The sequence below is a fragment of the Delphinus delphis genome, chromosome 6, assembly GCF_949987515.2.
Source record: "Delphinus delphis chromosome 6, mDelDel1.2, whole genome shotgun sequence".
Taxonomy (NCBI): Eukaryota; Metazoa; Chordata; class Mammalia; order Artiodactyla; family Delphinidae; genus Delphinus; species Delphinus delphis.
The window spans coordinates 92675372-92690142 of NC_082688.1; the positions used below are offsets into that span (position 1 = coordinate 92675372).

Below are 14771 nucleotides of genomic sequence, written 5' to 3' on the forward strand. Positions count from 1 at the left end.
AAAATCGAAACATTGCCTCACCCCAAATATACAAATTAACTCAAAATGGACAAAAAGCCTAAATGGAAAAGCTAACACTATAAAACTCTTAGAAAAAACAGAGGGATAAATATTCATGAAAAAGACTTTAAAATAACTTGAAGGTGCCTTAAAGATGCTCAAAGAACTAAATAAAGATGTGGAGAAAGTCAAGAAAATGATGTACGAAAATAATAGAAACATCAATAAAACCTATTTAGAAAACCTAAATAGGAACCAAAATGAAACTCTGGAGTGGAAAAGCACAAGACAGAAGAAAGAATCAGGGAGCTTGAAGATAGGACAATTGAAATTTTTGAGTCCCAGGAACAGAAGGAAAAAAGATTGAAGAAAAGTGAACAGAGCCTAAAGGACCTGTGGGATACCATAAAATAGATCAACATATGCATTGCTAGAATGCTAGAGGGAGAAGAGAGTAAAAAGAGAAAGACATAGTACTTGAAGAAATAATGACAGAAATTTTCCAAATCTGATTAAATACACGAGTATAAACGTCCAAAAAGCTCAATGAACTCTAATAAGGATGAATATAAAGAGACCAACAAAACTGATCATTAGAGAAATGCAAATCAAAACTACAATGAAATACCATCTTACATCCATTAGGATGGCTACTATCAAGAAAATAGAGGGCTTCCCTCGTGGAGCAGTGGTTGAGAGTCCGCCTGCCGATGCAGGGCACACGGGTTCATGCCCCGGTCCGGGAAGATCCCACATGCCGCAGAGCGGCTAGGCTCGTGAGCCATGGCCGCTGAGCCTGCGCGTCCGGAGCCTGTGCTCCGCAACTGGAGAGGCCACAACAGTAGGAGGCCTGCATACAGCAAAAAAAAAAAAAAAAAAAAAAGAAAATAGAAGATAAATGTTGGAGAGGATGTGCAGAAATTGGTACCCTTGTATACTGCTGGTGGGAATGTAAAATGGTGCAGCCACTGTGGAAAAAATATGATGGTTTCTCAAGAAAATATTACAAATGAATTACCATATGATCCAGCAAATCCACCTTTGGATATATACTATAAAAGTCGAAAGTGGGGTCTGGAAGAGATATTTGCATACCCATGTTCATAGCATCATTTTTCACAATAGCTAAAACATGGAAGCAACCCAAATATCCATCCACTGATGAATGGATAAGCAAAATGCGATACAATGCGATACATACATATAATGGAATATTATTTAGCCTTAAAAAGGAAGGAAATTCTGACACATTCTACAATGTGGATGAAACCTGAGGGCATTGTGCTACGTGAAATAAACCAATTACAAAAAGACAAATACTATATGATTCCACTTATATGAGGTATACTTACAGTAGTCAAAATCATAGTTACAGAAAGTAAAATGGTGGATGCCAGGGACTGGGGGTTGGGAATGGGAAGTTATTGTTCAATAGGTATAAAGTTTCAGGTTTAAAAGATGAGAAGGGTTCTGGAGATGGATGGCGGTGGTGGTTGCCTAACTATATAAACATACTTAATATCATTGAACTGTACACTCAAAAAGTAGTTAAGATGGTAAATTTTATATTACATATATTTTACCACAATAAAAAGTGAAGAGAAAAAAAAGAAAAGGAAGATGTGTAGGCAAAGGATCTGAATAGTCATTTCTCCAAAGAAGATACACACACGGCCGATAAGCACATGAAAAAACGCTCAACCTCATTAGTCATCAAGGAAAATGCAAATCAAAACCACAATGGTATACCACTTTACATCCACTAGTATGTCTAGAATCAAAAAGTCAGATAATAACAAGTGTTGGTGATGATATAGAGGAATTATAACCCTTATACACTGCTGGTTGGAATGTAAAATGGTATAGCTGCTTTGGAAAACTGTCTGGCATTTCATCAAGAGACAAAGTACAGAGTTACCATTTGACCTAGCATCCCACTCTTAGATATATATCCAAGAGAAATGAAACATATGTCCATGCAAAAACTTGTACGTACCATTTATAGCTGCATTATTCACAATAGCCAAGTGTCCATCAACAGACTAATCATAAACTGTGGTATGTCCAAAAATGGAATATTATTCATCCATAAAAAGGAATGGAGTGCTCACACATATTACAGCATGGGTAAAGCCTTTAAAACATTATGTTAAGTGAAAGAAGTTAGTCAAAAGTCCACATATTATATAATTCTATTCATACATATGTCCAGAATTGGATAATCTATAGAGACAGAAAATAGCTGAGTGGTTCCTAGGGCTGCGGGATCGGAGGATAGGGAGGTGATAGCTAAATGGTACAGCATGAAAATATTCCAAAATGGACGGTGATGATGGATGCTCATATCTGCGAACATACTAAAAACCACAGAATTGTACACTTCAAGTGTGTATTATGTAAATTCTGTCCCAACAGAGCTGTTTTTAAAGATCTTTATGTTTACCAATTCATAGATAATACAAGAAACAAGAAACAAGTTAAATAATGCCACAAGAAGGCAAGGACACAAATCACTACGTGGGAAATTCTACAGACAAATGTCCAGTTCACCAAACAAATCAAGGTGTAGAGGGAAACAGAAAGAAAGCTTCTACGGAGTGTGAATCTTGAGACATAATGAAATGCATGACGTGGATGGACCATCTATGGATTCTGATTCCAACAAACTTACTATAAAAAGAATATCTTTGAGATAATCAGGAAATTTTGAGTATGTTTAGTAATTAGTTTTGGTTTTTGTTGGCTATAGCAATGACATGTTGTTGTTGTTGTTTTAATGTCCTTATTGGTAGGGATGCGTGCTAAGGTAGTTATACTAGGAATGATAGGAGGCCCAGGATCTGTTATGAAATACTTTGCAAAGCTCCTCTTCCCTTTCCTTTCCTCTCCTTTTCCTTCCTAAGTGAACAAAAAGTCCAAATGCCAAGAAGACAGGTGTCTGTGATGTGGGGGTCATGTAGCCACAATGGCCCCAAATGGCATACCAGAGTGCGGGCAGAGTGGGTATGCCCAAGGGCTGGATGGATGGATGGACTGGCACAGGGTGTCAGAAGCGTCCATGCCAAGGAGAAGGTTGGGCAGCCCACCATGGAAGTCACAGCCAAGGAGGGGGAGGGCATGTATGTAGGAGGATCGAGCAGTGTGGGTGTCAAAACATGAACAGGGTGAGGAGGGAACCCATGTGGGGACAGCTGGGCAGAGGAGTCGAAATCCAGGCTTGATGAGGCAGGTTTCCACATACAAGGAAGTTCATCAAATAGGTAAAAACATTAAGAATAATGGGAGTCAGGTTTCTCATTGTTGGAGAAGGGAGTCCCTTATTTGTTACGGCAGCACAGGCTAGACTGACTGGTACAAAGGGAATTTCAAAATAACAACAGGGCTTTATTAAGTGGAGGGATCAGGGGGCTTTTTGTTTTCTTAATTACCCTGAGAAGAAAATAAAAACCTGATAAATGTGGATGTTGGATGGTTGTCATGGTTTGGTGAGTTCAGGAATGCAAAAACCCCTGTACACGCTCTCAAACATGCCATAATCTGAGACCACGTTGACGAAGCCCATGGAATACCCAGCAACGTGCAGCCGTAGCTTGTTCAAATGCAAGCACAGTGCCCACATCACTTTGCTGGCCCTTCAAGGCCAAAGTGATGAATCAATGATATATGACTCAGGGAATAATTTTAGACACAGAGGGTTGACTAAATGATTCTGAAAGATGTTGAAAAGAAAAAAAAGTGCACCAGACTCCATATCTGAGGCTGTTCCTACAGACCCACTCGCCGGCTTCTTTTCAGCTGCTGTTATCTAGGGTCGGTAGCCTCAGCACCTCTGCAGGAGCTCAGAAGCCCTGCCACGGTGATCCTTGTCACCCACATTTCCAGCTCGCCCAGGCGCCCTCGTCTTGAACAATCAGTGCACAGTGGGAAGGCACATAGGTTGGTATACTCTGGAGTAAATTTAGACGTAGAACTGTTTTGCATCCTTATTTATCTGAGTAATCTGTTCTGCCAAGTTTCCGCCTTTATAGTCAGGGACCAACCAATTACCATGAAAATCAGATGAATAAATATTGAAGAGAATGTGTTCATCGTCTATTTTGGTGTCCTCACAGCAAGGAAGTGACATTACGTTTTTAATTAAGTCTTTCATTTCCATTTTCTTTTTCAGCTAAAGCTGTCCTCCATAGGATCAATTAAGCTAGATAATCAGATCCCACAAAAAGCCCCCCAAAAGAACAGTTATTAGTAGGTGTGATTTACAGATTTTCTCAACCATACTGCAAATTTCTCCTCCAAAATTAAAGTTGTAGAGACAGCACAGCTTGGGGTGTTTGGGCTTGCTCAGACACCTGGTCTAACTTCACGTCCTCCTTGTCTTCTACATTATCTTGATACTGGTTCATGAATGTATAATATATTAGTAGTAGTACGTATCTTCTGTAAATCATCTTTTTGTCTATAAGAACTGAGTGAACAAAAAAACTAATCGTCTTTGATCTATAAGAGGGTATAATTTAGCTAAATTTTAACTTTAAAAAAATACCTAAAATTTTCAACTGAAATATTCATATTCTCATAGGATTTCTATTTCCCTCCTATTTTCCTTTAGATAACTACAACTAATTTAATAGGTAGCCAATGCAAATGGAAAGAACTCTGGACTGAGTCTGTGTAGAAAATCTCACTTGTGACCCCAGCTCACCTTCTTCGGTCCTCAACCTCCTAACCTGAAAAAGCCTGAGGTTGATTTATGTATTCAGTTATCTAATGCTTATTGAACACAAGCTATGTGCCAGGCACTATTCTAGATGGTGGGAAATACTGCAATGAACAAGACTGATACCCTCTTGGAGATTATAGTCTAGTGGGGGAAACGAAATAATAAACAAATTAGCAAATAAACGAGTGCTTGTTTGTGGTAAGTGCTTAAGGGTAAAAATAAATCAGGGTAAAGAAATAGGGGGTATCTAGGGGATTCTATTTGAGGTAAAATGGTGGGGGAAGTCTCCTCTGGCCTGAGTAAGCCTAGATCATTGTAAGAGGTGTGTATAACCACATAATCTTGACACCCAAACCAGACGAGCACACACAAGAGAAGGAAGCAAAGACAATGAAGACAGATTTCTCTCATGAACTGTGCCTGAAAAATCCTAAAGGAAATATTAGGACTCCAAATCCATGATTACTATGTCAAGACCAAGCAGGGTTTATGCCAGGATGCAACATCAGAAAAATCTACCTGTGTAATTTCCCACATGAATGGACTTTAGGAAAAAAATCATGGTATTATCTCAAAATCTGCTGAAGAAGCATTTGATAAAGTTCAACACCTATACATGATAAAAGTAGTTGGTCAATTAATACGTATAAATAGGTAATGAGAGCAGAGATTGCCCTTTTAACTGGCTCATGGACATATCCCAGGTGCCAAAAACAATGCCTGGATTAGTAGTCATCCAGTACACATTTGTTGAGTGAATGAATGAACGAAGTCTTTTAGGTTGATAAGGACATCTACCAAAAGCTTACATCATCCTTAAGGGAACAATACCTCAAACATTCCTTCAGGTTGGAAGCTGAACAAGGGCGCCCTCTCCTGGCCAATGCTCAAAGGTGTCCTCTAATGTCTGGGATTGGAAGGCAGGCGAAGAAACGCAGTGTTTGCAATGGCAACGACCGCTGGTCCAGTAAAACGACCACAATCAGCAAAATTTCCAGGCTCAAGATCACACTACTTTCCTCTCCCTGCAGCAACAACTACTGAGAAAAAGTGATCAAAAATAACATACCACTTACAACAAGAACTAAAACTATCCCTAGGAAGCAACCTAACAATGGAAACAGAAGAACTTTCTGGAGAGAATTTTAATATTCTAACAAAAGACATCTTAAAACTAAATAAGTGGAGACATGCCATGTTCATGGAGGTGATTATTTAATATTGAAAAATGTCAGCTTGCCCCAAATTAATCTGTAAATTCAGTGCAAGTCCTATCGAAACCCCAGCATGTATTTTTGGTGACTTAATAAACTGAATCTAAAATCAGTACAAAGAATAAAGGTCTGAGAATAGCTAAGACAACTTATAAAAAGGAAACTCAAGAGGAAGGACGCACACCACCAGATATTAAGACAGTTTAAGGCTGTAATGACTAAAGCAGTATGGAACTTGCACAAGAAACAGACAGTCAAATCAGTAGAACAAAACTGAGAGTCCAGAAACAGACCCATGACACAGAGACTTAGTGTGTAATAGAGGGAGCATCACTACCACAGAGAAAAGGTGAATTATTTGGTAAATAGTGACGGGAGAATTGACTCACTACATGGCGATTTTTAAAATGTTGGGTCCTATCTTATATCATCTTCCAAAGTAACTTCAGTTGGAATTGAAAGGTAAATGTGAAAGACAAACAATAAAGCTAGTAGGAGAAAATATATAGTACCGTACATCTGTGATTTGTAGGTAAGAAACCTTTTAAAACTCAAAACTATAAAGCATAAAGGGGAAAATTGATGGATTCAGCTACATTCCCCAAAAAAAGACTTTTATCTGATGAAGAATGTCACAGACAAAACTGTCTCATAGGTGAAGATGTGGGAGAGTACATATGGAGATTCTATTGCTGGAATAAACTCAAGAAAACCCAATAAGAAGATTAAAAGAGAAACATGGAGGAAAGATAGGAACATAAAATTTATGGAGAAACCTGTTAAAGTGCAATCAAAGAATTGCACAGCAAACAATGAGACATCACTTCACTCCCCACCCGCACCAGATTAGCAAAACTAGATAGAGAAAGGGTGGGTGTGGGACCCTCACACTCTGCTGCTGCACATGTCAGTAGCCCAGCCATTCTGGATGCAGATGCAACCCCTGATGACATTAAATGTATGTACACCCTATAATCAAACACTCCTGGGATATGCCCCAGAGAGACCATCCCAGGTGCAGGGGAAACAGGCACGAGGTTTGCAGCACCTTCAGTTTTTCAATGTTTCACAAGAGAGCTCAGGAAGTGATGTGCAGATGGTGTATCCAGTGAGCCCCAGATGGCCCACCCAAGTAACAATTCAGTATATGGAAGGCACTACTGACAGATCTTAAAAACATGTACCGAAGGGAAAAAGAAAGAAATGATTTGTGGAATAACATCATGTTTGTTTGCAAATTTCTGAAACACACAAACACAAAATATGTATTTTCCCTGGTGTGCATATATGCAAAAAAAATCCACACAACGAAAGAAGGTGAATTGGATATACGTTACATGCATGGGAAGTGGTTGCCCAGCTGGAGAATGGAAGAGAAGAGAAGGTGCAGAGGTCTAGGGAGCTGAGGTGTGCAGGCAACTTAGTCTAGATGCCTGAGGCAACAAATCATCTCAGGTAACACCGCCTCTTTCCCCAAACACAAACAGTTAAATTCTGTCCAAGTTCAACTGAAGACTGTCTTCATCCCTACCTGTCAATCAAAAAATGCAATGTCCTTCATAGAGAACAGACTTGTGGTTGCCAAGGGGAAGGGGAGATTGGGGAGGAAAGGATTAGAAGTTTGGGTTTAGCAGATGCAAACTATTATATATAGAATGGATAAACAGCAAGGTCCTACTGTATAGCACAGGGAACTATATTCAGTATCCTGTGATAAATCATAATGGAAAAGAATATGAAAAAGAATATATATATATGCATAACTAAGTCACTTTGCTGTACAGCAGAAATTAACACAACATTGTGAATCAACTACACTTCAATACATTTTTTTTAAATGCCATGTTCTTAACCACTATTGAGATAACTCTACCTGCTGCTTTGTTTTCACTGGATAAAAAAATTTTAAACAACAATCCTGGAATTTACTCAATGGTTAGGCTAAGGTAACTATATTTATTAAACTTAGTAATTCTTGGACTGTGCCAGGGTGAAGTCAAATTTATTTATTGACTGAAAGATGGTATATTCAGTCAACCCCATAGAATTATTCAGACACAACTGTACTGCCAGGAAGTGCCAAAATCACTGTCATGAGGTATTACTTCTCTGGGTGGGAAAGCAAGAGACTAATTAATAGGAGGCTTACTTACTTCTTCATCACATTTTATAACCTGCAAATAAAAACTGGTGATTCAACTTGTAGAGATATTTGAGGTAAATATTAAAAGCCCAGGAGCCCTGTACTTCTTTGTCCACTATGAACATATCTGAAAGGACAACTTTCTCAGTTTTTGTATTTATTTTAAAGAACATGAGAATTAAACCTTTCAACCCAGGCCCTGGGGATTTCCAAGTTTTGTAACTTGCACAGGGGGTCCTGACCATGGGCTCCTGTAGCCTGGCTCTGGCCTGAAAGCATAAGTCCTCTGGGCCTGGTCTCCAGGGCCCTGAAGAAGTGACCGTCAGGACTCAGCAGGCATATGTGAGTAGAGGAGGGAAAGTGGTCCCCAGTGCAGTGACCCAGGGTAGACTGTCGGAGGGAGGTTGCCCAGTGCAGGCCACACTCCGACCTGTGCTCACCGTGCCTTCTGGGTCCACGAGCAGCAGGTGCTTGGCCTGGCCATTGTGCATGCCAGTGAGGACAAAGGAGCCTGGGTTGGTGGTGCTCTTCCTGACCAGGAAGTCTCCATCTCTCTTCAGTAGCCCCTCTGCCTCCTTCCTGCTCATCTCCCCTTGGTACCAAGGCTCTGCTTTCAGCTCTTCCAGCATCTTAGCATCCGGGGCTCTGGGTGAGACGGGGCTGATGCACTCCACGGAGGCTGCCTTGCTCAACACAGGCCCCAAGGACTGGTTCTTGAGAGCATCTTCAAAAGGTTCTGCCAACAACATTTGCCAGCAACACGTCAATCCCAAGGAGAACAAATGATAAACAGTACAATGTGAGGGCTGGAAATGCAAAGGCAACTTCTACCAGAAAAAAAAGAAGTAGAGAAAAATGACTGGCTGGTAATACAACAAGACTCATCATAACAAGCATTTGAAAGCAAAGCCCAAATCTTGGCATGACTCATTCTGATGAGTCTGCTTTCCCAAGACAGCTGGGCATTGTGTCTTGTGCCAAAGACTCAAGCACACCCTTTGCCTCACTAGTTAGAATGACTCCATTTTTGCACGCTGCAAGAGGCCATGAATATTACATGCCATCTACTTTCTCTGGAATATTGGCTAGCCTCTTCAACAAATGTGTTCTCTTCTGAATAAAAACCTGCCAATACCAAAGAAAATACACAAAGTTGCAAGGTTTTGATTTCATGCAAAACTGAAACCCAGCCCAACAAATGTTTCTTTTAAAATTTTTGTATTAGGTGAATTCTTAAAAGAGAAGAAAACTGACATTTATTGGGTGCATTTTGTGTGACTTGCCCCAGGCTAGGAGCTCTACCTCCCCTTGACCTTCACTTGTTACCCTGTAGAAAAAGGCTCTTGTGTGAGTGTTTGAGATTGAGCTTGATTTTATGCCCTTCAGAACATACTTCTCACTGCAGGCCATGGCTCTAAGAGCCACAAACATCAGCGGTAAGAGAAGTCACCAGGCTCATCTAATTAAATCTCAATGTTCGATTTTCAAACAAGGCAATATGTACAACAGCACTCTGAAAAATGCCCCCAGTGCCACACAAGTGTAAGGTGTTGTGATGATTATCTAGGACCCCACTGCCAACCTACTACAATGCAAGCACCACAAGAAAAAGAATGGTTCTCTCCTGGGCACAGCAACATCCCTCTAGTCCGACATTGTTCCTGGGACATAGTTTGTACCCATAAATATTCAGTGAGTGCTGTAAAATCAGACCAGTTTGCTAAATGGTGGTAGAGAATGGGCAGAAGTGAAGTGAATAAATGAAACCAAAACTAAATCATTTTGACACTTGTTAAATGATTTACAGATTTGGGGCAAAAAAGAGGTTAAAACTATGGGCTAAAATTATGTTCGTAGATTTTCTCTTTTTATTCTACTTTTTCCCTGATTACCTGGAGTAGTTGAAAATTTGTATTCTGTTTCTGTACCATCATCATCATCACCACCATCACCATTACCACACATCATCATCACCATCATAATCACCATCACCTCAGCCCCACCACTAGCATCAACATCATCACCATCACTATCAACATCATCATCACCATCATCATCATCACCAACACCACTATCACCATCTTATCATTATTATCACCTTCATTACCACCATTACCATCATCACCATCACCATATCATTACCCTCATCACCATCACCACCATCACCACAATCATCAGCATCACCACCACCATCAGTACCATTACCATCACTAACAGCACCACTACCACCATCATTATTTAGCTATAGTGGTTCAAGATAAACACAGAGTGCTAGGTCTATTTTTCCGTACTTTTCAATAGATACTAGCCTCTCCAGGGCTCTTTATACTTTCGGTTTCCCCTTCTCTAGTTTTGGGAGTAGGAGTAGAAATTGATGGATGAAAAAAGGGAGGTCTGGCTTTCATTTTTCCCATCTCAAACCCCAGCCAAATCTAACTCTTCTCAGGCTCTGGGGCCAAGAGTCACTGGTATATTGACTAAATTAAACAGTGAAAATTGTCTGACCATAAATACAACTACTAAACTGATGTTGGGAGATATCGTTACAACTGGAGCTACCACTTTGCTCTGCATCTTGAGAAGTTGCTTCATACCTCCTAGGCTATTTCCACATTTTTTTAAATGAAGAGATTAGACTAGATGCTTCTACAGTTCTTCTGGCTCTGGTGATTTTTAAAATCAGAATGGGAGTCCAGTGTCCCATTCTGGGGAAAAATAGACTTTTGTTGTCATGGTGCAGCCTGTTTATAAAAGCACTCAGCCCTGTCCTAACCCACATACAATAACAGGTATGTATTGTATGTGGTGAACCAGCAGTGAAGTTACCAAACCTCTAGGGTTCTCTGTTTCCTCCTCTATAAAATGGTAATAATAATAATATCTACCCGTAGGACTATTGCAAAAATTAAATAAAATAATAAGCACCTAGCCACGTGGTAGAAACTCACTAAGTGCTAGTCTCCTCTCCTTCCCTCTTCAGCCTGTAAAATTCTCAAGGAAATTGAAAAAGAAATTTGGGGATGTAAAGCTGTTTGTGAGCTTGGGAAGCTCTTTCAAAATTCCTTAACAACAATTTACACTTTCATTAATCACGGGTGATTTATTTTTCCCAATCTATATGCCAAACAGAGGTCTATGGTACACATCATACTACAGTGCAATCAACAGGAGTTTGGGGTTACTCTTCTTATCCCGTTTTATTTTTCATCAGAGTACCTGTCACTACCGGTAACACATGGTGGTTATTTAAACTTCATGAGAGTAGGGACTTTGTCTATTTGGTTTTCCTGTATATCCCCAGTAAGTAGACTAGTATTTGACACATGGTAGGTGTTCAGTAGAGAGGAAGAAGGGGAGAGAGAAAGAGAAAAAGTGAGAGGGAAAGTGAGTGTATGTAGGCAAACAAGAGGGTATATTACAATTTCTTGCTTATATGTTAGTCTTGTTCAACAGACTAAGAGCTCTATGAAAACAGGGGCCAAGCCATTTCATCTTGGCATCCTTAAAACTGATACAGTATTTGGCACACAATATCCAATTAATACCTAAGTGAATAAATAAATGAATGCATTTATGTATATCATTTGTCTCAATACGATCTTCAAGAGCAAAGTCAATTATAAAACGGGGGTGGGGGGACTTCCCTGGTGGTCCAGTGGTTAAGAATCCGCCTTCCAATGCAGGAGAAGCGGGTTCGATCCCTGGTCGGGGAACTAAGATCCCACATGCCGTGGGGCAACTAATCCTGCATGCTGCAACTACTGAACCCGTGTGCTTTGGAGCCCACATGCCACAACTGGAGAGAAATCCGCATGCCACCACGAAGATCCCATGTGCTGCAACTAAGACCCAACACAGCCAAATACATTAATTAATTAAAAAAAAAAAAAAAGGGGAAGCTGCTTTGCCTCTGGACTGCAGAGAAGGTTGTAATTCCAAAGCAGGGGTTGGCCAAATTCAAAGTCTTGAAAAGCTCAATCATAACCCAGAAAAATACAGCTAATCAGTGTCATTCATCAAAACCCCACCAGAAGAAAATTCAGTAATTGCACAGATTTCAAACAAAAGACAATGCAAAAAAACAGCCTCAAAAGAGAAAAATCCAGTGGCAGATGGAAACCCACTCATGTCAAAGAGGTCTTTCCGTGGGCTGCTTTCTGCACTGCTGCCCGCGGCCAGCCCAGCCTGCAGCGGGATGCACCGGGTGTTGACATAGGTGGGGGCTTCTCCCGTAGGGGTCACATGCGATTTCCTTTCCGGCATGCTGTAGATGTCCAAGGACCCTGCAACAAGAAAACAGCCCTCTTTTCTCTTCTGATCGTAAAGCTATTCATGTTAAGCTACCCAGTGATTCACAGAAAAGTTCCTTTAGCCCATTCATAGGAAGATCCTTGCTTCAGATGCCCATCCATTAAGTCTCCTCTCTGACCCTCTCATACCCTGTTGTACTCTGCTAGGATGCTCTCCACTCCTTCCTGTCAAAATGGGACCTACTGGCCAAGGATGATGGACGCCGTGAAGGTTAGGAGCCTTACCAAGACCCTAGGCGCCTCTGACCCGGGTTGGGGGGAGCAGGTGGGGGGGGCACACCTGCTGCAGAAGCTGCCTCAGCCTCCTCATCCCCTTTACAAAGGCCTGAGATCAAAATAACTGAGCAGAAGAACAACAGGCCTTATTTTCATTGTTCTTTTTTTAAGTGTAGGGGAATGCTTCATATGTTAACTCCATTAGAAATGCAGTGCAGGTGCTGTGACCCCATTTTATTAGAAAGTTACTTCCTAATGAATGAGGCACCTTCCTTCTAAAACAGAGTCAGGCTTGTGCCTTCGTGGGACTTCCCAGCTGGACCAAGACTCTGTTAAGGCAGGGTCAAGCTGTCCCTGCTCTTGTTGCCTGAGGCGAATGAAGGGTGTCGCCCTGCTTGAGCCACTATCCCATTCTTTGTATGGGATCACTGTTTCTAACAGGCTTCCACAGACACTCTCAAGATTGCCTTGGGCCTGGAGAGAGGTCACCTCTCCAGGTGGTGGGCTGTGGAAGTCAGCTCAATCCATCTGGCTAGAGTGGGTTCAGGGCTTTGGGAGAAGCTTTCCCAAGAGCCCACTAAAGGACTTTTGGCAGCACCACTGTCTCTGGCCTGTAAGCGTGAGAATGCAGGTGTCCTGCGAAAATCCCGTCTCTGGAGAGCATCTCCACAAATTCCTGAGCTGTGTCTACTCCTCTCCCCGGACGTGGTTTCTATGCATCACTGGTCGTTCCTGCGCTACGAGTCGTGGCTTAGTGATGACTATCTTCCATTCAGATGTCTGTATGAACTGCAGACAATTCAGACTGTAAAAACAACTTTACAAACTAATCTTTAAAAAGATCAAAAGCCCAATGAATAAGTTGCTGATGACAGCCCTTTCCCACTTCAGACATTGGCAGGTGCTGAGTCGGGGGCAGGGAGACACACCCTCCCTGGTGTTGGTACCCAGAGTTCAGTTTCATTTAGGGGAAATGGCTGCCAGCAGATCAATAAAGAACATTTGTATTTGTTCTATGGAAAATATATTTATTGCTTACAAATAAGAACTTGAAATTTATTTATTCTCTTTACACAAGAACTTGTGTAAGGCTCATTTTTGCCCTGGTGAACTTCTTCCATTGTCTGTTTTTGATCTGGCTGGAATAACTTGAACATAAAAAAAGATGTCATTTTCAAATAAACCTGATGAATTTTCAATAGAGTAAATATCTCATGTAAGTAATGTGTCTCCTTTAATCTTTAGCAGTTATATGTCTATGTACACAATTGCTGTATAATACTTTTTAAATGTGTATAGAACAAAGATGAAAAATGTTAAAAAAAAAAGTGCCTCTGGCAAAGTTATAACTTTAATGTGCTATTTCCATCCTATTCTGAGATAGAACCATGTGGTGTACTGACTGGGTTTTAGGGATTACTGGCTGGGCAGTATGGATGGGTCATCTTTCAGCTGGGGCAGGCAAGACATGAAATTCTTTCATCGGGGGAAATTTTAAAAATATATTGTCAAGGGCTTCCCTGGTGGCGCAGTGGTTGAGAGTCCACCTGCCGATGCAGGGGACACGGGTTCGTGCCCCAGTCCGGGAAGATCCCACATGCCGCGGAGCGGCTGGGCCCGTGAGCCGTGGCCTCTGAGCCCGCGCGTCCGGAGCCTGTGCTCCGCAATGGGAGAGGCCACAGCAGTGGGAGGCCTGCGTACTGCAAAGAAAAAAAAAAAAAAAAAAAAAATATATATATATATATATATATATAGTCAATTACTTGCCAGAGCAAATGTCAATAATGAATGGAAAAGCCTTAATGTTAAACCAACAAATGTAAATTTCTATACCCAGAAGTGTACATTGGATCTTAGCTCATTTGTCACTCCATCTCCTCCAGGCCCTGAACAGTTAGTAGTCAGGGCCCCAGAGCTATTGAAAGTTATAGAAATGTTTGAGGTGGGAAAAAGTTTAAAATTAAAAGGGACTTCAAAAATGTATGTATACATACACACACATATATGTATGTGTAGAAATAACTGTCTAGAGAATAGAGACATGTTAGCGGTTAGTTTAAACTAAATGGTCCTTCAATAGCCATATAATTTTTAATGTGGGAGTTAGGTGCGTGCTAAGAGGTTGAATAAGAGGTGGAAGTGTCCTCTGACAGGACCCAGGGCTTGTG

General features: G+C 41.0%; 1 protein-coding gene across 2 annotated transcripts in view; it reads right to left on the reverse strand.

Moving 5' to 3' along the window:
- The window catches only part of SHC3 (SHC adaptor protein 3), a 141730-nt gene that overhangs the window by 13180 nt on the left and 113779 nt on the right, over window positions 1-14771 (reverse strand). For both annotated transcript variants that reach the window (XM_060013535.1, XM_060013534.1), the window contains exons 10-11: window positions 12202-12360; window positions 8518-8813 (exon numbers count right to left, since the gene is read on the reverse strand). In XM_060013535.1, the coding sequence (XP_059869518.1) occupies window positions 8518-8813; window positions 12202-12360 (455 nt within the window). The remainder of the gene's footprint in view (window positions 1-8517; window positions 8814-12201; window positions 12361-14771) is intronic.